The sequence below is a fragment of the Sebastes umbrosus genome, chromosome 2, assembly GCF_015220745.1.
Source record: "Sebastes umbrosus isolate fSebUmb1 chromosome 2, fSebUmb1.pri, whole genome shotgun sequence".
In the NCBI taxonomy this organism is placed as follows: domain Eukaryota; kingdom Metazoa; phylum Chordata; class Actinopteri; order Perciformes; family Sebastidae; genus Sebastes; species Sebastes umbrosus.
In genome coordinates this window covers 27,170,088-27,195,165 of record NC_051270.1, presented here as the reverse complement: position 1 = coordinate 27,195,165, position 25,078 = coordinate 27,170,088, and the positions used below count along the sequence as shown (strand labels likewise).

The 25,078-nt window shown below is 39.3% G+C and overlaps 1 protein-coding gene across 1 annotated transcript; it reads left to right on the top strand.

Annotated features, from left to right (window-relative positions):
* Positions 1-18,197: 18,197 nt before the first annotated feature.
* Positions 18,198-24,439, top strand: arntl1b (aryl hydrocarbon receptor nuclear translocator-like 1b). The gene is given in 12 exon segments (XM_037750944.1): positions 18,198-18,322; positions 18,881-18,926; positions 19,342-19,379; positions 19,460-19,623; positions 19,709-19,777; positions 21,144-21,262; positions 21,432-21,600; positions 21,707-21,953; positions 22,143-22,249; positions 22,491-22,641; positions 23,871-23,953; positions 24,054-24,439. Coding segments are annotated over 12 exon segments (1,524 nt in total). The 3' UTR covers positions 24,260-24,439.
* The last annotated feature ends 639 nt before the right edge of the window (positions 24,440-25,078 follow it).

The following is a 25,078-nucleotide window of genomic DNA, read 5'->3' as shown; positions in this document are numbered from 1 at the left end:
TTATTAAAAGGGATGCACCTTAAGTTTAAAGTAAAGTAAAGAGCTCTTGGTAGGAGTGGGGCCAAAATGTCCTCAGTTTACCAAAAACTGTTGAGGTCTCAAACTCAAATTGGTCCTCACAAAGATATAGAAGAACAAGAACCTCCACACACATACAAGCCGTCTTAAGTGTCTTTGTATTTAGGGCAGCATCATTGTCAAACAAGGGGAAGTACTGTGTTACACGCCCTTTGACTGACTGGCAGCCTTCCTGCCTTTTGACACACAGCAGCACTCTCCTCTCTCATGTGGCTCTCTTTTCATTTTCCACTTTGTTACACAGAGGAACATAAATTATCCTGACCTGAACCTTCATCTCACATGTGACAAATGTGACGTTACAGTATTGTCAAAGGAAAACATGAGTACATTCCTTGTCTTTTGTTTCAGTCTGTGTGGAGTGTTTCCCACATCGCTGAACGCTGGGGGTTGCATTAATGTCTACTTTTGATTATGTGGAGTGTTCCCAGACCTCTGGAGCCACTCGAGAAGAAATCCAGGAATCTGAAGTGTCTTTCTCTAGAGCTTTTCGCTGAGCTGGCATGATTAAACAGACAAAAGGTTTTGAAGAATGTCAAGTCATAGTTTTGAGCATTTTTCTGGTATGCATTCAAAGCGTCCTGCAGCCTGTCTGATCGCCTCTTTGTGTCAGTTATCATACGAGTATATCCCCCCAAAAATTCTGTCTTTTATTACCACTTGCTGGCATGTGCATAAACATGTACAACTCACATCCTTGTGCACGCTAACAAAAACATGTCAGGCCCTAACAAAGAAAAGGTCACAGTCTTTGTTCTGGGGTCATCACGGGGTTCTCAGGTCACATTATCAGAGGTTAAAGTTACTGAAGCATCGCTGCCATCTGACTCCTTCTGCCGCGGGGGTCATTAAGGTGAACAGTAGGGAGGTAGGAGACGGTGAAGGAAGCACACTTTAAGCAGCAGGACGTCCCAATGCTGGCTCTTCACGGACAGAGCAGAGGGTTTCATGTGGTGGTACGAGAGCAGCAGGAGACCAGAGGTCTCTGCACGGCCACTAAATCATTATGTCACCTCAGCTAACTCCATGAAGAGCTGTGAGACTCTCTCCGTGCATCAACTCTGTCTAAATGAGGCAATGACATCCTGAAGAATATCCTTTCACATGTCAGCAGGTGGTGTGTTTACACAAATGCTGGTAATTCAATTATAACCTGATTAGGGAAATACTCTGATGAGTTATCGTAGCAGCTGGTCAAAATCAAAAGAAGCATTGTAAGGGACCTGGGTTACTGCTCAGCATAGATTCATCTGAATCCAAAGAAATCAGAGTTTTTTTAGTGGAGCGGATAGTGGAAAAATCATGCAAATAGTGATACAAGCACCAAATTTGGCATGATGTTACTGTAAAATGTACTGTAAGGACATCCTGGTGACCTACTGGTTAAGACTCAACGGTTCTAATGTTATGTTACCAGCACATGTAGAGAGCGAGATGTTACTTTACGTACAGCCTTGTAAGCTTAGTGTTAGCTGGTATCGGTTACGTCGTTGTGTTGGATGAACTAGCAGAGAAGAGTTGTGGTTTCGAGAACCGAATGGCGCGAAAGTCGGTCGGAATCGCAGGAGTCAGAGGGCAGTGGAAACGCAGCCCGTTCTCATTCCCAGGGCGTCAAATACAGAGGCCTTGTCACGGCCGTCAGTATTTGATACCGCCACACACAGCACCCTTTGGCGCCTGTATGAGACACACCAGGCTTTCCATTACCTACAAAGTAAATCCATCCGCATCAACAGTAAACGCACAGAGAAAGTTTGCCGGGAAAGTAGTGACATAGTTTAAAGAGCGAAAAGACACACTGATGGATGGAGGGAAGGTGGATGGATCCAACAACACAAGGCTTTCATCCAGGAGACCGCTGTTTGTGTCCTGTGTGTTAAGTATCACTTTCACGTTACAATCAGCTGTTCGCTTGTGTCCCGTGTTCACAACGTTCAGTTTCATTTTCACTGTATAATTGTAGTAGTTTTAAACCCTACCATGTTGTTTTTTTCCTAAACCTAACTGACGCCAAGGGTAACTATACTGGTTTTGATGCCAAAAATATACTGACGGCAAGGGGCGTGACAAAGCCCCACTCATATGTGACGTGTAGGGATGAGGTGTTGGCCCTACATGTTGTCATATCTGTTTTTCTTGGAATGTTTTAGAGTGCTAACAGAGAGACAGCAGCTGCTACCTATTTGTGTTTAGACACAAATCATATTTGCTGTTACAAGGTCATGTTTATTGGGATTTACCCAAGCCTGTTATGTACATTGTTAACTACAGTACATTTCTGAAAATGGTGCAAACGAAAACTTCAGCTTCAAACATTTTTGTTGGATGAACAAATTTGGTCCACAAGCCACCATTTGCCTACCACTGCTTACTAAGTCAATCAACCCATTGATAGGTTAAGATGAATAGTATTTTGAAAAGTTGGATGTCACATGTTGGGTGTTTTGTATTTACAGTCATATACATATTATCATCTATTAGGGGAAACATGTCTTTTGCATAAACTATTCTCAAAAGATGATGCGGTAATGTTGTTTTGTATATCTAGAATTTATGTTGATTTGTAAATCTGACTTATGACTAGTCAGACTTGCAAACACGACTAATTTGATGGACAGGAACAAACCCCTCCTGATGAAGGGAAGATGGCTGTGAATGAAGCATAATGTCCTGGAGAAAATGCAACAGTATATCCAATCAAAGCAAATTTACACACACATTGCGTTAAAAACATTTACAGTTTCTGCTGGTTTTATGTGAATTTTCAGCTTTTAAGACGGCCTCAAATGTGTTAGGCACAAATATGCCTCTGATATGCTGAAATATGTCAACATTACATCAAACTACATCAAATTAATGACATTGAAATGTATTATTTTTCCCTATTGTCCGGAAAAAATTCCTTGCACGTCAAGAAATGAAATGAACTTCTTTTAATGGCACAATTTACGAGAGGTCTCTAATCCCAGGAATGTGTCACTCTGTGTTCCTGTTGTTCCTTTGTTCGGCCTCACAGAGTGATCTGCCATGAAGTCACTAATGAAGGTATTGACTCGAGAGCCAGGACTTCAATACCAGTGCTGAGGTGTGAGCAACTCAGAGAGCACTTGTCCTGCTGCTAACAGACCGGGGCCGCCAGTGTGCGCTCATTAGACCTCATTGTGCTGGTGGCAGGTGTGTTAATCCTGTCAGGCCGGGTGCTGACCCCGGGACCTCGCCTGTGGGATACTGTACAACCTCTTTCCGAGCATCTCAAGGCCTGTCACCTCCTGTAGGAGCTGACGCAGCCCAGATCTGTCACCAACAGGCTCATTACCCTCCAATAACCGTCTTCAGAGGAGCTAAATCACAACTAGTGGAGCGACAGAGAGTGTAGGGCGATCTTATGCTAGTCTTTGTTTACCAAAACTGGTGTCATGGATATCTAACTGCAATCTGAATACGCCATTCAAAGTCTTTCATAAAGAATCAGCTGCTTTCGGTGTAATTCACCTTTGTGAAATTACTTGAGGCAGATAAGTCAAGAAGTCATCATGATTCATCCCACAGACATTTTCTTATATCTGCACAGCAGACGAATGTTTCCTTCTAAAGGAACAGTGTGTAGCATTTCGAGGGATCTATTGGCAGAAATGGAATATATTATCATAACTATGTTTTCTTTAGTGTATAATCACCTGAAACTAAGAATTGTTGTGTTTTCGTTACCTTGAATGAGTCATTTACATCTACATAGCTCCTCTTCACAGAGTCCGCCACGTTGCTCCACCATGTTTCTACAGTAGCCCAGAACAGACTAACCAAACACTGGCTCTAGAGAGAGCCTTACACGTTTTTACGTTACCTAAAGGCCACCGTAGTTCTCCGTCACGCTTGTGAAACTGCTGTAACGTGAGCCGAAGAGTGCCAAACCGTGTTACCGCCAGCTGCCGTCTGACTTCCGTTTCTCCTAAAGTAGTGTTATTATGGTAAGGATGGCCTCTGAGCGAGGCGAACGGCATTACTATGTTTTTTTTGCACTTGGAAAGTGTGTAGTGAGCTGAGGGGTACTCAGTTGGTTGCAATCTGCAACCACACCACTAGATGTCGCCAAATCCTACACACTGTACCTTTAAGTTTCCTTGTTACAGTAGTACATTTGAGAATTATCTTTTGTCTAACTCTTGTTTAGGGAATTTTCAGATACATAATCACTATCATTTAATTTATTGTCTAATACTGTTTTCACTGTAAAAATCCCCAGTGTTCAAATTCTATTGGAAGTGTGTTTAGCTCGCTGCGTAGCGGTGCACCTGTGTAATAATTCTCGGACTCAAACTTTTTTTCCTGATTAACTCAGACCTCTGTTTTGTCATGCCATGGAATCACATAAAGCCAACATTGCAGTGCAACAACAGTTAAATAATTTCATGGACCAAATGCATAAAGATGACAGTTGTCTAAGATTATTCAGCACATTCTGTAGTGCAGTTTATCTTCTGATTAACCTTTATACAACCTGGAGAGAGCAGATATTGATGGGTTAAAATTATACTTTACCCCAAATCTATACTTTTAGGATAAAATACTTGACTATAAAAAGACACTTTTACTGAGAGAACAGCATCTGTGGCCAACTTGTATACATCTCAATTACAATGGATTCAAATGGAGATTATTCAGGTTTTCACGGCAGAAAAGTCGTCACTTATCAGCACATTGTAAATTGATCAACATAATCCAAGCTGTCCAGTGGGGCATTTCCTTTTCAAAAGACGTCTAGACGTCTAGGTTACCCTTTTTCTCCATTGTTCGGATGCTTTGTTAGAAACAAGAGATCCGGTTTTGAGAATGGGCTACACATACAACAAAACTGTGTTCCTGTTTGAAAAACAGCAAATCAGAACTCAACACAAATAACATAGTGGTGTCTAAAAGAAGATACTGTAACAAAAAGTTCACGTCACACCTAACACTCTCCCTGGCCGACACCTTGAATTCTTGACAAATTCAACGTTGGCATGACTGCAGACAGTGACGTTCATCAGAGTCCACAACCTCAGTGATGTGGACATGAGATTTGGGTTTGTAAACTTTCCACTGCTTGTGTTGTGTTACGTGGCATGTAAACCATGCTTTCTATGTCACAGTTCTATGTAAAAAGTGAAGAGAATTGACGAGAACCAGAAATCATTGAAAGTTAAGTGAATGTATTTGAAATTTTGATGACTGTATCATCACATTTGCAATCTTGGACCACAGTTGGCAGCAATGGTGAAAAGGACACATAAAGAAAAGCATCTTTAACATGCCATGAGGCTTCAGCCATGCTAGTGTAGTGGCTCAAAATGTTAAATTTAGCGTGCTAAAATGATCACAATGCAGACATGCTGATGTCCAGGGTATAATATTTACCATGTTTACCATGTAATTACTGTGTTAGCATGTGTGGTGGGGAACGCTCTCCTTGTGCAAGTGTATACAGTATCATGTTTAGTGTTGGTGAACGCAGCCCCAGGCCCGACTCCTCTCCATACCAATTCCCTAATCAGGGCCAGATTATAATGCACCTGTTGGCCTGTGCTCACTCTTTTGGCCCCTGTCTCTGTTGTGGCTGGTCGTGTTTATTGTGTTACAGATGTAGTTAAAGTAATCACTTGACAAGTCAGCCTTTTTACACTGCACACTTAGTTGACTGCCTTCTGTTCTAGCTTTGATCTGACATGTTGGCTGAATGGGTTAAGGTTAATCTCGGTTTTCCCATTGTAGGTTCACCTGCCACTGTTTTGCTACTGCTGTTTGCTCCTTATTGTTTGCTTAAGTTATTATTCTTTTGATTGTATTGTCAAACCAATGGGTTGTTTATTTGTTTTTGACACTTTTGTATTCTCTATCTTTCATTGAGGCAGCAGAGTGCCATCTCGTTGGAAGGCTATGCACCTGTGGTGAGGTCCCTACACTTTATGCATGCACGTGAAAGCACTGGGACCCGACTGTAGATTGCACCATTGTTGCTATAAGAATTGCTGCGTTGCACCTGAGGTGAGTCAGTGTTAGCACACCTGGGCCCTCCTCAGTGTAGTCTGCCTCTCCACCAGTGGCCTCAGCTCTATTTCCCCAGTTTTGCTTAGTTTATGCTGGTCTGGCAGTTTTAAACGCTTAAGGGTTTTATTATGGTTTTGTATTTTGTATAAAGGCCTTTTTATGTGAGATTGTAATAAAGTAATTTTTATTCCCTTTACTGGTTTCAGTAATTTCCATTTGGCTACTAATATCTTTTTCTCCCCAGCAGCTCCAGTCCCTGTCTATTTGATTATTTTTATGAAACATCTGGTCTGTCTTGTGTCAGTAATGAATCTGTGCCTTATCAATCTACAAAACAATATTGAAGGTCTTTGAGACAGTATTTCCTGGAGCAAATTTCCCTGGGTGGCGTTGTTGTTTTCTCCCCATTCTCCCCTTATTGCCCCATTGCCACACATGCCAATGTTTGCTAATTTGCACTAAATGCAAAGTACAGCTGAGGCTGATGGAAATGTCATTAGTTTGTTTGCATATTGGACGGATTTAAATTGTGACCTGATGGTGGCGCTAGATGAAAAGTCAGGGAATCACCAAAGTCATCAAGATTCTTTCTGAAGGAACCATGAATGTCTGTACAAAATTTCTTGGCAATAAATCTAACAGTTGTCGAGATGATAATCTGGACCAAAGCGGTGGACCGACTGACCCAGACTGTCATTGCTGGAGCCATGTAGCTACAGTAGCATGTCTAATATAAAGCAGCTATAACAAAAAGACCCGTCGGTGGGTTTACAGTTTGGTACAGGAGCTCTCGTTACACTCCTTTTAGCCCTCCATGGCTCGTTGCCTGGCTTCCATTGGTGGCAAAACGTTCAGTGTTAATTAAAGTGTATCAGCGTTTAGTGGAATGATACACCACATTACATCTTCTACATGTTCAACAGCTTCAGGTCGTCTGTAGCAAAAGGTGCCGCACCCATAAGTGATGAAAAGAGAGCTGTAGTATATTAGTTATCTCCACCAACAACACATGACATTCTCTTATCGTACATAACAGAGGATGTTATGGGTGTGATGGTGTATCAGTTACTGTAAAACTCACGAAGATGTCTGGGTGTTTCTGAAATTCACTGAATTGTCTTCCTCTCCATAAAAGTGACGGGATTCTGCTCTAGGCAAAAATCACAAGATCTTTTCTCCACAACAATTGCTGTAACCCCCCCCCCCCGCTTATCACCTAATGGGAAAGTTTGGTTTCACATACAATGGGAATGGATTGTGTTGCAGTACTTTAGTGGGTCACACCATTTCTCCTTTTGAAACACACATTGAGTACAGTGGAGACTGAGATGGGATCAAAACGGCAAGGATGTGACAAGTTTCTGATTTTGTTGCACATCTTCAATGAAAGGGTTATTTAAACATTTTGATGGAAGCAATGTGCATATTTCATCTGAGGTACATTTAACCTTTTAACATATAGTGAATGCGCCTTTGAGCACACTATTATTCAGATTGTTTCAAATCACAGAAAGAGCTTAAAATATCTTTGGGCAAGATGACAATGAGGATGCAAAAGCAACATTATACAGTCTTAAATCTGCTAAGGAATCACGGAAATTTCCTAGCAAAAAGACCCAGACAACATCTGTAATTGAAAATACATTGGTGTTTTGCAGATGCGTAGCCTGTCCTTCCTTTTTATCTCTTCACTGCCTCATCACTGTTTAGCATTACATTGACTGTCACCATTTTATTTGAGCGTCCGAATTCTGAGTGTAACATTTATCCATTTTATAGTGCCTTCAAAAAATCCATAGTAATCCATCAGTAACAACACAAAAAGGATGATTAATAGGTGTCTGAAATCTCACTATAAAAGTGTCCATTGTGTAGGAAACAGTGAATGAAAGAAAAAGGGAATGACGCACAGCCCTGGCCTCAATTTACAGCAACAGATTTATCTCAACTGTCTCATTTTCAGAAAGTTGTTTATAAAAAAGTAAATAATAGCGATTGACAACAGGTTTGGAGAGAGCGTGAGTAAGGGGAGAGAGTGAATCATGTCTGAGAGTTACAGATTGTACAAACACATAGAAGGCTTTAAAACATTGAAATCTTATTCGCTCAAAAAAGACCTTGAAGCCAAATACATGTGTTGTTTTGTTTGTGGTTGTTAATATACTGTAGCCTATAGACACTGTGACATGCTGCTTTTTCCTTGGCTGGTGTAGGAATGTTTCTGTCAGACATCTCTCACACAAAATATATATTAAACACACACCACCACTGGGCTCAGTAAAAAGTTATTTCACATCTTTGGAAAATGGTTTAAAGTCTATTTTGTTCACTCACATGACACAAACAGAAACTCTTAATCTTTACAGTTTACATTGTCAGATACTGAGTAAGTGACGGATCACATAAAAATCAACATCCATTTTAGACAATCTGGATCATCCTTGTTTAATCCAAGTAAAATATACTGTATACACTTAATTCAAATATAACTGCCTCTCACAGTCACACAGCTAATTTGTTTATCTTACATACATATCCATTTTCTTTTACTATATTCTGTACTGAGTGTATAGATTACACATGTCTGATATTGTCTGATTGTTTTATTGAGTTTTTTTTTTTTTTTACAGTTTATAAGGTGCCTTGCTGCAAAAATGTGTCACATGAAGGACAATACAAAGTTTTTAAAAGATAGTTTTCAATGACCATTATTACTCTCACTATCACAATGAACTACGTTTTATAATCTTATCATTTCTAATCTGAAGTTTTTTTATCATCATATTATTTGTTTGGGTTTTATGCAACACTAATGCCATTACCGGGGCACTGTCTATCACTGATCATACACTCATTCAGTATAGACTACTGGGAGAGTAAAAGCCGATTATCATCAGGAAAGGAAAGTTTAAAGGTTGTCAATCACTTCAGTCGCTGTCAGCTCTGTCGTTGCTCAGTTTATATGCTCATTCTCGTCTTTGGCGTCACTCAGGGGCAGAACTCAGGGTTCATCCAGACGCTATAGATAATCAATGAAATGACATCTCAGTGAAGATAATGGCCATTAACTTTGTGGAGACTATGGAAAACGGTATATATAGGACAACTGCTCTATTTGCAAAGTTCAGGTTTAAGCTAAAATTCTTATTATCATAGTGATGATGTGAAAACTAGAACTGTGACCGTATAAAATCTAAACTCTGTTGAGAGGGTGAAAGCTCTCATACAGATGGTAAAATAGTGATTCTTCCTGTACTGATGCTTATTTATTGAGCTGTTTTGAAATTTCTTTTGTGCTCACTGCCTCAGCAAAGTAGTAAAGAGGCAACAGTTATTATGCTGTGATTGGTGGGTCGCTCCACAGATGGTTTGGACCTGAATAAAAGGCTGATTAGCATTTAGAAACAGCTGACAGGAGCTCACAACAGAGTTCAGTCGTACAGAAACACTCTCCGTCTTTGGAGAGGAGGGCTGAAAGCTCTTCAACAGCAGTGGGGTCACATCTCACATGTGTTTTGCATGTCTAGGAGGCTGGAGGCCTCTTGTCCCTTATTACTGGGTATAATGAACATATGTGGACTTTCTAAGTCTCTCCTCATAATAATCATGGAGCCCCACTCCTCCTGGATGAATTGGCTGGGAAGATGGATCTGCTGGTTGCTCATTGAGAAGATTTGTTAAACACAAATATTAAAGTGTGCTTCTTAAATTGCACAAATGTACTCCTGAGAGGCAAGACTACTTATGTTTTTTCAACAATTTAGTTATCAAAAAAGTTGTATCTTAAAATTAAACAAGGTGTCATGAGACCAACAAGTTAAAATTAAACAAAGTAAAAATGTTGTATTTATTTTGTCGTTTTAACTGCACAGAGGAAGAGGGAGATGGTTCTGCATAGTGTATATTTATATTTGACTTAGTAAAATAAAACAGACACAACTTGATGCTAAGTGGTGATATCTGACCTTGAAAGGTCACTTTGACAACAACACATCGCCTGCACAGCTCAACAGAGAATATAAAGAAAGAATAAAGATTGAGAATATTGAATGCGTCTTGAGAATAATGGATATAACTTGAGAATACTGAATGTGTCCTGATAATATTGAACGGGTCTTGAGAATATTGACTGAAACTTGAATATTGAATGTGTCTTGAGAATATTAAATGCGTCTTGAGAATATTGAATGAAACTTGAAAATATTGAATTAACCTTGAGAACATCTCGTCTTGAGAATGTTGAATAAACTTGAAAATCTTGAATGAATCTTGGTTTGCCGATAGCCTGGCTACCGGTGTTATGCCAAAAAGCGATCGTCCGCTGGGGCGCGCACAGCCCCTTAAAGCTGTATCACCCAGTTTATATAAGTCTGCAGGTGCTTTAATCTGGATTAAACAGTGTCAACGAGCAAATACACATAACTCTATGTCCGTGATAATAGTAAAGGTATGTCTTTGTGAAACTTTAATGTTTATTGTAACCGAATAATTAGAGTTGTGGCCAAAGAAGTGTTTGCAGTTTATGTAACCAGGCATGACATTAACGTGAGACAATAGGCATAGGCTACTAGGCTATTGTTTCTGATGTTTATATGTGTTTGTTAGGCTTAGCTATGTCTAAAATCATTGTTATGTTTTGAAACTAGACTGTAATTAACATGATTTACGGATGTATTATATATAAAATAAAGAAAAGGTCTCTTTTCCAATTACATCAATGCTCGTTCATGTCTATTAGAGCGAGCACAAGCGCGAGCAACAGGACGCTGACTTTTGTTGACTAAACGGCCACAGGTGTCGCTGTTAACAAGCAATTTCTGATTCTTACATAGAGTCCCTTTAATAGAAAGAAAATTGAATAGAAAAATCAACTAATGTGATGTATTATCACAGGTTTAGTTACCCACCAGTAAAGTACTTAAACTTAGCTCCACCTTTACCAGCTGCAACATTAAAGTGATCAATACATGCATCACTAAATATAATTCAATTATATAATTTATGTTAGGTCGAAATGGACCATTCTGCATAATGAGTACTTTTAATATTGAAACTTTACGTATATTTTGATGCTAATACTTCTGTATTTAACTTAAGTAAGACTTTGAATGCAGGATTTGTATTTGTAACAAAGTATTTTTACACTGCAGTATTGCTACTTTTACTTAATTTGAATTTTAATCTTTTTAAAGTAAAAGGTAATACTGCTTCCACCACTGAATAAGACATACAGATACTGGGATTTCTATTGCCTTCAGGTGGCCACTGGCTGCCTCTTCTGTCTGAAGGTAGGACAGCCCTCAGAGAGATGGGACATTCATGGAGAAGTACTGAAGAAATCATGCTTTAGAATACCAGCGATTTCAGGAGCCTATGTTTTGAAGCTATATAGCTTATGATACATTAAATGCACATTATTCATTTACAGTAATGAAACACATTATAACAAACAAAAGCAGAAAGAATAAACTAAATGTGTCAAGTCAGATGATAAAAAGGAAATAGTGAGATGACTATAAGCATTTAACTGTGGACGAAAGCATCTAGTCATAAGATTTTGTTTTGACTGGGTTTTGATCAGATAAACCATGTGATTCAAACATCCCAGCATGCTGACATGCCCTCAGATATGCCAACAAATATGTTGTGCCTTATGACTCACTCCTGACAGATGGGGTAGTTGCACCAGGGTTCATGATAATCAAGCAGTGGTTTTAAGGCTGGACAGAGTTTGCACCAAAGGACTATTTGACATGAGCAGATTTATAAGTTCAAACTAGACATTATTAAACTTACAAAAGCTTATGCAACAGCAAATATTACTGAAATCTATAAATAGAACCAATACAGTCGGCTGTCTCTTCATTTTATGTAGCTCAGCCCGTAATTGCCCGCTCTTAGCTTTCCATCAAGAGTATTTACATTTCTCATTACAGTAATTTCCTAAAATGTCTTTATGTGAGCCTAAGGCAACATTTATAAAATGCATGCTTGTCATGCAGCTGAAACGCACCCAGTGCTGTTATACTATAACCACATTTACACAGTTATATTCTACAGCAGCAGAGCACCAAGCCTTTAAGTGGATGGGTGTTCTGATACGGTCCACTCAGTCTACCCATTAACACGTTTAGGCTCAGATTACTTTTCTCTGACTTAGACTCTTGACCTGTTGTGTTGTTGCCTCGTCTCTGGTTTCACATTGTGTTGCTATGTTTTTTTGCTGTTGTTATTTTAAGCAAGAATACAAATTACTTCTTGCAATGTTTAGGTTACAGTACTCTGACAGGAAAGCTGAAGAGTTTTATTTATATATATATACATACATGTTTTTTACATACAGTATGTCTATGAAGATGCTCAGTCATCCAGGTCACATGATTTCTTAAAGTACTAAGTATCCGGCAGCTGGATGGCAAGAGACAAAGCCCTCTGGGAGCCTCCAGTGGTGAAACATCTTGAAGAATACAATAGCAAATACAGTTATCTTTCATGTACGTCATACTTTTAGATATTATGGAAATGGATTATATATTTCATATTTGTTTCAGATGGATATGGCTCAGACACAGCGCTCAAATTTTACGTGCAAAAGGGTTCCTCCTCAAACACAACAGGTTATCAAGGATAAAGCCGCTTGGCTATCATCTTTTCAAACTAAGACCCAAATCTACATTTAACTCATTTTTAACTCATCCTATATGAGTCTTGTTTTGCATTGTGAGCCTAGATCTGCAGAAGTATAAATTATTATTTTGTCGTATATAGCTTTAAAGATGAGCTGAGTGAACTTTCAACGCTGTAGGAGCCATTTATTTGTTTTTAGTATTTATTGTCGTTTTACTAATAATAAGTAGTATTGTTTGATTTATTATTCCAGATGTTTACTTTGTTTAGACTCAAAAACAATTTTTGATAGTGTTGTGTTTTGCTAATTATTTGTTGAGTTGAATTATTTTCTTGTTTAAAATAATTAGTTTGTTACATAATTGGTATTTTGTTTTCGTTTGTTTATGAATTGGGTAAAACTGTGGGCACCTGCAGTTATATAGGTAGGTATAGACCAGCATGCACCTGGGTGGACTTATGCTTTTTTACCAGAACAAGAGAGGCAGCAACATCCACGTTTTCTTTGTGCTTCGTTTGCTTGCTTTTTTTAAAAATAAATAAACCATCAGAAACACATTAATTTGGCATGGACAATGGACTCTTTTGCCTGTGTAAACCACATCATGGTACTTCAGTGGCCCTTGATTTAAGTTAGATTTTTCTGATAAATGGCCACTGTAAAGGCTATTCTGATTTGTGTTTCTAAATTAGCTCTGCTCTCATATTATTTCCAGGTATGTAGGTTTGATACTGAGCAAATCTAATCTGCGATTTAGCAGGAGCATATTCTTCTTAATCCTGAAATATAAACTATGAAATGAAAGTAAACTAAATGTTATTTATTGTGGGAAACACTATAAATAACATGCGAGTGTTCATGTGATTACATTCAGAAAACGCTGCATTTAAAAAGGGCCAAACATGTTTCATTTGATTTTACACATGTCAATATGAGGTATACTGACACTTCATCCAGCAGGAAGAGCAGATGGTTGGATTGGGTTGGAGTTAAACAAGGTATAATGTTGCATGTTCACATCTCTCTGCCTGGATTATATTAAATTAGAAGACATCACAGCCTGTCCTCGCCCAGCTGTTAAAAGAGGGTGAAAACAGCCAAAAAGCCAAACAATTAGTTTTATGTGTCACTTCTGAATTTATATTCAAAACCTTTAGTTTTTTTTTGCCTTGTAGCTAAAAGTCTGGTCACCACCAATTTTATACCACTATTTGATTATGATGATATAAATACTCTCTTGACTCTTCACAAGATGTTTGTGCTTTCACTGAGGTTTTAATCTCTCACCAATAATTCAATTGTGTATGTCTGTTATGTGTTATTTGTCACTTACTGCAGATACAATTCGAGGCCCTGTAGAAAATCCATGTTGTTCATATTCATTTATCTTGTAAACGTCTGACCCAGCCAAGCCAACCGAGATGTTATCTTCTAAACTAAACTGGAGGGAGGAAGTGGATCTACAGAGTAATGCTGACGGTTGCATGCACAAAAGCATCTGCCAAATAAATGTGATGTAATGTTGCAGAGGTTTGGCCAGCAGTAAAATGGAGTCGTCTGAACTCAATGACCTCTGTGTTTAAACTGGAGGGACCCTGGACTGGCTGAAGTCTGACTATCATTTACAGTGAAACAGGACATCAACATCTGCTAATAAACGGAGACCACAAGTGGACTAACTTCAACATAAGCAATGACAACACTTTAAACTTATAGTGAAATCTTCTCCCTGCTGTCTCTAATGGGATATACAATATCTGTGCAGCTAAAACCAGATTAGATCTTCCTATCCAGAATCAATCTTTCACTTTTCATTTCCAAATTAGTTCCCTCCTATTCATTTGCATCACACATCTGAACATGTAACTAAATCCTGGTTGCATAGTCTGGATTATTTTATGTGTGTAAATCACTTTACATGACATGACAGAATTAATAACATGTTGGCATACAATTTGTTTGTTTGATACTTTAAGCCTGTTGATCTGCAAAATTTCTCAACTTGAACCGCTGACCTCAGAGGGGAAACAGTTAATTTATGAACATCTTATCAACAATGTCTCCAGCATCTTCTTCAGCACAGATCAATTTATGTTCTATGATATGATATAATATATTGATATTAAAGGAACAGTGTGTAGGATTTGGCAGCATCTCCGCTCACTCCTCCCTCTCCAAGACTGTGGTAACGTGAGCCGCCGAGTGCAAAACCGTGGCAACGCTGTTTGCATCACACAGAGGCCATCAATATCATAATAACACTACTTAAGGAGCAACGGGAGTCAGACGGTGGCTGGCGGTACCCTGGTACCACTCTGGACTCACGTTACCGAAGTTTCACAAGTGTGTCGGAGATCTACGGTGGCCTTCAGGTAACGTAAAAACGTGAAAAGCTCTCTTTAGAGTCAGTGTTTGGTTTGTCCGTTCTGGGCTACTGTAGAAACTTGGCGGAGCAACATGAACACTCCGTGAAGAGGACCCGCTCAGTATGTAGATATGAAGGCTAACGAAAACACAACAATTCTTAGTTTCAGGTGATTATACACTAATGGAAACATAGTTATGAATATTAAATTCCATTTCTGCTAATAGATCCTCCGAAATGCTACACACCGTTCCTTTAATAGATACCAAAACAAATGAAGTCCCTCTGGCACCATTATACAATGAAACCACATCAAATGAGAATGAATCATTCTTCTAATACCTTACCTACCTATTCAAATACTACTTGTGAAGTATTGTTTCTGGGGATTTGCAATTTTATCAACAATAATTCGATTGATAGTTTAAGACAAGACAGACTTTGAGACACATTTTAAACCTGTTAGATACATTTAATTTACAGTGCGGACTGTGGAGGTTTTTCATCTGTTTGTTGCACTCTACTGCCAGCATGTGGTGAGAGGAGGTGATGGTCCAAAAGTCCCTGCTGAATACACAATCTCTTTTCACGAGGTCATACGACATCAATTCATGTGTTTGAAAAACAACACTTTTTTGATTTACTTTCTTATGTAACTTTGATTATTAGGGTGCTGAATATGTGTTCTACCTTTCCTCTCTTTTTCTTCTCACAGCAACAGAACTACAACAACAGAAAAACATACCACTACCACCAACAGGCCTATACTCCTACGACTACAGTTGCTGCTGCTACAAACAATAATAATAATCATCTGACAGTCGGATGGTCATGGTCTGATTCTTATCAAAGACGGACTGCTTTCTTTTGAGATTGATTTTTTTTTTTTGAAGGCCATTTATGAAGCAATTTCCTTGAGTCAAATAAAAGCGGAGGGAGCTTGTTCATTCTTCTGGGACATTTGTTTTTCATCAATCAATACAATTTTAATAAACCCTGCCTTGTGTCTCTTATCAAAAGGCAGATATGAATCCGCTAACAGTGGATGTACAAAATCTGTCTACCCCAGTAACCTCCTCCATTATGTACAGGGTAGGGCCCTTATTGTTCTAGTTTCACACATTTAGTATACACATGGATCACTGTCTCCATTTGGAATTGCTGTTGTTCATCCTGTAGAATAATGTTAAACTGTAGGAGCTTGCGGCGACTGTTAAAGGAACAGTGTGTAGCATCTCGGGGTGGATCTATTAGCAGACATGGAATATAGTATTCATAACTATGTTTTCATTAGTGTATAATCACCTGAAACTAAGAATCATTGTGTTTCCGTTAGCTTAGAATGAGCCCTTCATATCTACATAGGGAGCGGGTCCTCTTCACGGAGTCTGCCATGTTGCTCCACCATGTTTCTACAGTAGCCCAGAACGGACAAACCAAACACTGGCTTTAGAGAGAGCCTTTCCGTTACCTGAAGGCCACCGTAGTTCACCGACACGCTTGTGAAACTGCAGGAACGTGAGCAGCAGAGTGCAAAACCGTGGTACCGCCAGCCGCCGTCTGACTTCCGTTGCTCCTAAAGCCTTGTTATTACGGTAAGAATGTCCTCTGAGCGAGGCGAACGGCGTTGCCACGGTTTTGCACTCGGCGGCTCACGTTACCGCAGTCTTAGAAAGGGAGGAGTGAACGGAGGGGTATTCAGTTGGTTGCAATCTGCAACCACACCACTATAGATGCTACCAAATCCTACAAACTGTACCTTTATAGAAAAGAATTGAGAAGACCTGAGCCCCCTCATGTGTTGCATCCTAATCACATTATACACAAGTGTAGCCCAAATTGTTTCCTACTTGCCATTACAGTAGTGTTTAACTTCTGTTAGCTGAGAGATCCAGTATCCTGTTTTTAATAAAATTTGAAAAATATATTATTATTTTTTTTTCCATTTTGGATTGAGGGTGGGTAGATGAGCGTTAGGGTCTGTATAGATGATGGTATAATGAGTCTCATCCCCAGTAAGTTTCTGTTCCTTCTGTATCCCAGTGAGTTTTCCCAAAGAGGATTTCTTTCATCATTCCTTCTAAAAAATTGGTAAATGTGCTTCTCAATTTGCTTGTGGTTGATTTATGTGCAAGACGGCTTCTTGAGCTCTCTCTTCCACTGTAGTAAAATGGTTGATTGGAAGGATTTTAGAATTTAGGGTCAAGTTCATAAATGTTATACCATAAAATGTAATCATACTAAAGAGTCATTCAGTTTGATCTGATGAACCAGAACAGGCTAATAATAATGTTATGCATATATAAATAAAAAATATATATATATATAAAAAGGGGATTATGACGTTTAGTAATATGAGGCTGTTGCGTTGGAAACTGGAAGGACAGAATGATGCTTTAATCCCCGGAGCAAACACAAAGCTCATATTACTGACTCTGATAATGTGATTACTCCTACCATCTGTTCACTCGGTTCAACTCTTACAGTTTCAGGCTGACTTTGATCCATCTCTCTATTTTTGGATTCTGCTATTCCAAATCTGAAAATGTATTTTTAGAACGATTTTCTACTTCAAGGGAGCGAAGAGTTTCTAATTATATAACAATCAATTGCAGACTTGTTACTTGAGCTACAAAACAGCACCTTCGACAAGGATCCTTTCACAGGACACTTATATCAGATCCTCTTTATTACCAAATATGTCATGTCTCATGCGAGGCTGATTTTGATCTTCAGTTAAGGAACGCACACATGTCCTCTTAAATCATGTTATTTAATCCCAAAGTTAAGATTGCTCATCACACCTATCTTGATTGAAGTTCAGTTTCCTCTTATATATGTCATATCTGATACTTAGCTGCCTTGTTCAGGAGTGTGTGCTGACTATAAATGAGCTGCATCAAGAGCTCCTGGCTCTATGAAATCCTCTGGATCTCATTTACTGTAAGTACCAGCTATTAAAGCTGTTGTTAATCATGCTGCTTTAAGTTTGATATATTAATGTCACTCTCATGCTCAAATAATAACCTGACGAGTGTGTTTTATGTAATACCTTCAGTACTTCTATGAAGTCGTCTCCACATGGAGCTGACAGATTAAAGTATGGATGCTTCATCTACGATGAGCAGGCTCATGTCCTCACGATTAACCAACCTGATCAGCAGCTCCACCGGCACAACCAGCAAGAACTTCTCTGGCAAAAGGAAAGGAAGCTCCACTGTATACCTGTAAGACTACAGACACACTCCTTCTGCACGTTACACCTGCAGCTGGTAAAATGTGTTGCTTTTGGTTCCTTTCTGTTGGCCTATTTAGTCCAGATGTCAAAATGTCCATGTTTGAATGAATATTTATTAATTGTTTTGGATTAAATATCAACCTCTTGAGGAGATATAACTCTTCTACTGTGTATATCTTCTTTCTTCTTAACATTGACCTTACAGTAATGGACTTCCTCACAAATAAATGGAAGGTCTTACAGCATGTGGCCTTTAAATCTCAGCTCTGTTATTTTATATTTGTTTTTATGATTTCTACATTGTGATCAGTTGAATTGTGCTGTGTCTTCTTTATGATAATATCAATTTAGACAAAGAGAATAAAAGCATTTTGTTACCTAAAACATCAGAATACCATATTTACTACTATTATGTTTATATTATGATTTTATTCTTCTAAATGGCACATAATCTGCTGCATCTGGAAGAATGACTTTGACTATCACACATGGTCAGCACAAAATGAACTGAAGAAGCTACATCTTGGTTATAGACTTTGGTACCAAGGCCTGACACTTTTTCATTTTATTTTGTATGAAATGTGGATGAAAATATTGCTTTTTATGAATCAATATTTTTGATACTGTAATGATTATTTCTAGCATGAAATGTTTTCAGAATCATCTTGTAGTGTACTGTTTAGCTGTAAAATGAGAAAGTTTGTTACCCGGCAGCCATGTTGAGATCTGTTGAGGAAATACCAAGCACTGCCCACCAGCTGGAGCACAGCCAATAGGAACGCTCTCTCTGTGAAATGACCTGTGATTGACCAAAGTCTAGATTTTTTAAAGCCTGAAAACAGAGCCATGAGGAGGTGCAGAAGTCTAGTTTTCTCTCAGAACACTTGAATTACAATATGCTGAAAGGTTATTATTGAATTTTTGCCCAATGATGCCAAAAGCATGCTGCCTACTGCAGGTTTAATATCAACCTTATTTGCGAGGTCTAACATGCTTTATTATTTCTACAGGGACTGTGGTGACCAGCAAGGCTGCAATAAGAATGCAAAGGTGACCACAGCTGCTTCTCACAATAAACCATAATGTGAAAGAAAGAAGAAAAATGATCTCTTTACTGTTTGTGTTGCAGGAGGACTCACAGTCAGATAGAGAAGAGACGCAGAGATAAGATGAACAGCTTCATAGAGGAGCTGGCATCATTAGTGCCGACATGCAAAGTTAAACCACACAAACTGGACAAACTCACAGTCCTGCGTATGGCAGTCCAACACATGAAGACGTTACTAGGGGAGGAATTTTAATTTTTACAGTTTGACTGAAGACGATTCATATTCAAACAGCTGATTAACTCTCTGTCTCTGAAAAGCAGGTTGTACTGCAGACCGGTACACAGAAGGTAATCTCAAACCTGCATTCTTATCAGACGTAGAGCTAAAACACTTAGGTCTGAATTAAAAATGTGTGTATTGCTTTACTTACTTATCAATTCATGCAAATCAAGCTGTACAACAAGAAGCCTTTAGAAACAGCTCTTTGGAAGCCAACACCCACCTCACTGCCAACTAAGAGCTAATTGTATGCTCACGTTTTGCAGCACACCTCATAATTTGAATTTGTTTTATTTGAGTTGAGATTATAGCACAAAAAACGTATATACTCCCTTATTTCCCTAGCTTGATGAATAATGCTTACTTATTGTAGGATTGCCATTCCTGTTTTTGTTGTGATATGCTAGTGCAATAGATTTTCTCTCAATATTGCTTTGCACACAAATGTACAGACATTTAGACATTTACAACGGCACGAAACATCCGAGCAGAGCGGTTTTTAGCTTTTCTATTCACAGTGCATAATGAATATCAGTGCTCACCTACTGCTCAAACCTTCTGTAAGAACAGTTACAGCCACAACCGCTGATGAAAGCTGCATTATGAGGCTAATACATAATGTATTTTTCATGGTCAGAGAAATTTGATGGTTAATTTAGAGTCATCACTGGACCGTGACCGAGATGTCTGGTGGAGTGGTTTGCAGAGCAGATGGGGTCTGAGGATGCGGTTCTCTCCCTGGAAAAAGGCTAATAAGTGTACATTAAAAGTATCTGTAATCAATATGTTTTATACTAGCACAGACTGTTCGCATGAAAAGGCATATGAATGCCACAATAATGTGCAAGGCATTTAGTGTGCAATAAAAACGCCTTTCTTGCTTTTTGCATTTTTCCAAATGACACGCGGAAAGTCTAAAATGCATCCTCAAAACACACAAGATATCCGTATAATGTCGTGCTATTTATACACCTTACGTGAGACTGGGTTGATTAACAACTGATCACATGACAATAGTGCTCATAGTGATGAACCCACGTAGAATTATCAACCCAAACAATTAGACCTGCATTAGGCAAAATATTTCCTGCATCATTGGGCAACAATTCCAAAATAACCTTTCAGCATATTGTAATTCAAGTGTTCTGAGAGAAAACTAGACTTCTGCACCTCCTCATGGCTCTGTTTTCAGGCTTTAGAAAATCTCGGAGATCGCGAGTGAGTGACTCATGGCTCTCATAGACGGAAGCTGGAAGGCAGACTCCAGATCAGCTCTGATTGGTTGTTTTCTTCCGGTCTGTGAAATCTTGCAGATGCCATTAGGAGCACCGGAGGACACAGAGGCACATGATTTTTTTTCAGATGACCATTTTATAAACATAACTTTTTTTAATTATATTTGCTCCATTTCTACGCACTGCAGCTTTAATTGTTTTCAGATTAAATAAATTAAATGTTATAAACTGTGATCTTTCCCTCCAGTGCTCTGCCTTACCTCCTGTCCACAGGCAGCTGATGGTTTCCTGTTTGTTGTTGACTGTGATCGAGGGAAAATATTGTTTGTTTCTGAATCAGTATACAAGATCCTAAACTATAGCAAGGTAGGTGCTGTTTATTATTACTGTCATATTAAATCATACATATAATATTAAATCAGTTCAGTGTGCTAGGCATTTGACTTTACTAATGTAGATTTTGAGCCTGAATGGCATACTGTGGATACTGGCTTGTATAATATGGCCCTCACTCCTCCTCCCGCATTTCCTCCAGAATGACCTGATGGGCAAAAGCCTGTTTGATTACCTACATCCTAAAGACATTTCCAAAGTCAAGGAGCAGCTGTCCTCAGCAGTTACCGCACCACCATTTTTCTGCAGGATGAAGAGCAACCGAAACATGGAAGATGAAGAATTTTCCTCCAGCTGCTTGAAAAACAATGGTGGCATCCTTTTACTCAGTGCCCTGTGTATCCATTGAACCAAATTGTGTTTTGCTGATTAATCAGAGTCTAAAATACACCTGAATAACGTTTCCTTTATCCACAGCAGATCGTAAAGGTTTCTGCTCCATTTGCAGTGCTGGTTACTTAAAAAGTTTGTCCCCCACCGAGGTTGATCTGGATGAAAATAATGAGCCGGACAACGATGGATGCAGCTTGAGCTGTCTGGTGGCTGTTGGTCGGTTGCATCGTCCCACCGTTACTCAGCCGGAGCAGAATCACGTCAACATTAGGCCCGTGGAGTTTGTTTCACGTCATGCTATTGATGGGACATTTGTCTTTGTAGATCAAAGGTGAGACATTTTTAACACAAAGTCTGGTTTCATATCAATACAGTTGAATACATTTTGCTTTAATGTTTATGTGTACACACATAAATCAATCATGTTTCAGATAATAATGCTCTTGATCGACACATTATCAAATATCTCTAAAATACATTGGAAGACAATAAAGGGATTAATAGTCTTTTTGTTTTTAAGGGCCACTGCCATTTTGGCTTATTTACCTCAAGAGCTGCTGGGAACCTCATTTTACGAATACTTCCATGAAGATGATATTGGTCATTTAGCAGAGTGTCACAGGCAAGGTATGCATCTTATAGAAGGGACGACACTTGATTAACTGTTGTTGCATATATGTACAGTATAGGAGGCTCTCCCAAAGACAAGGACTGCTGTCCATGCACAGTAAGTGCAAAGACACTGATTAATGTCTGGCAGTCTGGTGGAATTACAGTGCTTTGCTGCAATGGGTGAAAATAGTCTTGTAGTTCATCTTACCTGTGGACAGTTCATCCATTACCTGTCCTTGTCCCTGTCTGCTGTAAGTGCTGCACATGAGAGAGAAGATCAATACAAAGTGCTACAAGTTAAAAATAAAAGACGGCTCATTCGTCACACTAAGGAGCCGCTGGTTCAGTTTTAAGAATCCTTGGACCAAAGAAGTGGAGTACATTGTCTCTACCAATACTGTAGTCACGTAAGTAACACTCTCCTTTTCTAGCTTAGAATATAATATCATGTTGTACCGTCCTATTGTATGACATTATTGCTATATTTGCTGTTTCAGAGTGTTATATTTTATGTAGTATCTTTTTTATTAAAGGTGCTCCATACGATATCCAGAGCATTCATTTAGCAGCAAACAACTATTTGCTATGTAAAGATATAGAGGAGTAATGTCTACCTGAGCAGAGAATGAAGTCACTCTCTCTGTGTGTGTTGGAATCAGAGCTTCTCCTTGCTTTGTGAAGGAACTGGCCTTCTACCTCCGAGAGGTCAAGGCCCAGTTACGTGCTGGTTAATCTTGTGTGACAAGGAGATTTTCCAAACAGACGGGTTAAAGCATAATAATACAATTTATTCCGAACAATCAATGTTGCATAAGTAAAAATAAAAGAGTTTACAGATATCTGGATCCAACCTACGTGTCCCTGACAACATACAGTGCATGGGTCAGTTCGCGAAGTCTGAACCCCGAGCTATCCCTGATCCAGCGTATTTAAGCTTTACACAAATCAATATTCATGAGCTTATGGCACATGATGTTTTTGCTGCATATCTTCTTTTTTGTTTCTTCTTCTGACTCCATCCTCCCATGACCTTGTGAAAAGAACAGAACATGCAGTCCCGTGTGCCTCCCCCCTGTCCTCACCCTTGAGTAGTTCAAAGCCTCTCCAAATGCTGCTGGAGATTATTACAATGTGACTATATAGAAATCTACAGTCACCGAATCACCTCCTCAGGGAACAAAACAGTGCAACCACAACTGAACAGCCCCAAGTCCTTCATTCCTTCACCCTGAGTTATGCCCTTAGAAGCTAATAATTGAGAGACAGTTATTGAGCAATCATGAAACAATACAACAGTTTTCAGCTTCCCTTATAAGCAGGTTATTTCAGGTCATTGTAAGCACTTTTGTACATAATAAATCCAACATTTGTTGACATTGCAGGGCCGGCCGCGCATGCTGTTAGTGCATGTTTGTGCATGTCAAAAATCATCATATTACATCATGTGGACTAACCGACCGACCGACCACTAGCATGGCAACACATAAATAAAGAAAAATTTCCTTCAGTGGCTGCTGGCTGAGAAGTGCAGAATAGATGCAGGATATCTGCAAGGACACTGTGTGACTACTGTAGGTCTCTGAGCTATGACATGATACACAGTCATGTCTCTTTCCTCACTCTTGTATTCACCAAGCAGTCCTTCAGTTGACAGACCTGAGAGCGGTTATCAACGGCCTGCTGCCTCCCCGCACACGATGGCCACTGTACTGATGCCAGGTGACAATCAGACAGCCCTTTCTTATGTTATTTGTTTTCAATCTCAATCACCAAAGCAGAGCAGCACATAAACACACCTAACAGTCTTGTTTTGTTGCAGGTGAAGGAAAGCTGGATCTCCAAACGGTGCCTGGAGATCCTGGTGGTCCGAGGGCAGGCGCTGGGAGGATTGGGCGAATGATTGCAGAGGAACTGTTGGAAACCCAGAGGTATAACCATCTCCTGACTAATATTGACTTTAAAATGTTTAAGACTCTAAATATTTCACATCAGACAATATTTTTGTCTACTTTAAAAGTGAAGTGACAATTTACAGCCTGACGGCTGTCAAACATCTGTTTTGCTTTGGGTCAAAATCAGTGTAAAATTGCCCTTAAAGGTACAGCGTGTAGGGTTTTGGCGGCATCTAGCGGTGTGGTGTCAGATTGCAACCAACTTCTTCAGAAGCCATCCTCACCATAATAATACTACTTTAGGAGAAACGGAAGTCAGACGGCGGCTGGCGGTACCTCGGTTTTGCACTCTGCGGCTCACGTTACTGCAGTTTAACAAGCGTAGAGAAAAACGTGAAAGGCTCTCTCTAGAGCCAGAGTTTGGTTTGTCCGTTCTGTGCTACTGTAGAAACATGGTGGTGCGACATGGCGGACTCGATGAAGAGGACCCGCTCCCAATGTACATATGAAGGGCTCGTTTTAAGCTAATGAAAATTGATGACCATAATGATGATCACAATGATTCTCAGTTTCAGGTGATTATACAATAAAGAAAACATAATTATGAATATTGTATTCCATTCCTAGAGCCCCCTAAATGATACACTGTTCCTTTAAATGTGCATAAAAATGAAAAGTGATTGATTGATTACTTTTACATATATAACTTCACATAAAACCTAAAAAAAACATTGTCTGCTTACTTGCACCAAAGGATGGACGTGTCCACTGTGATCTCAGAGGGCCAGACGGTGTTTGAGGAGGCAGTTTCATCTGAGGTGTCTGCAGCTCTGGAGAACCTTGTGGGTGGAAAGGGTGAGAATAGGTCCGGGAAGAAGGAAAGAGGCAACCAAGCACACAACTACTCAACAATGCAGGAGGTCACAACATCAGGTCAGGATGAAGAGGATGT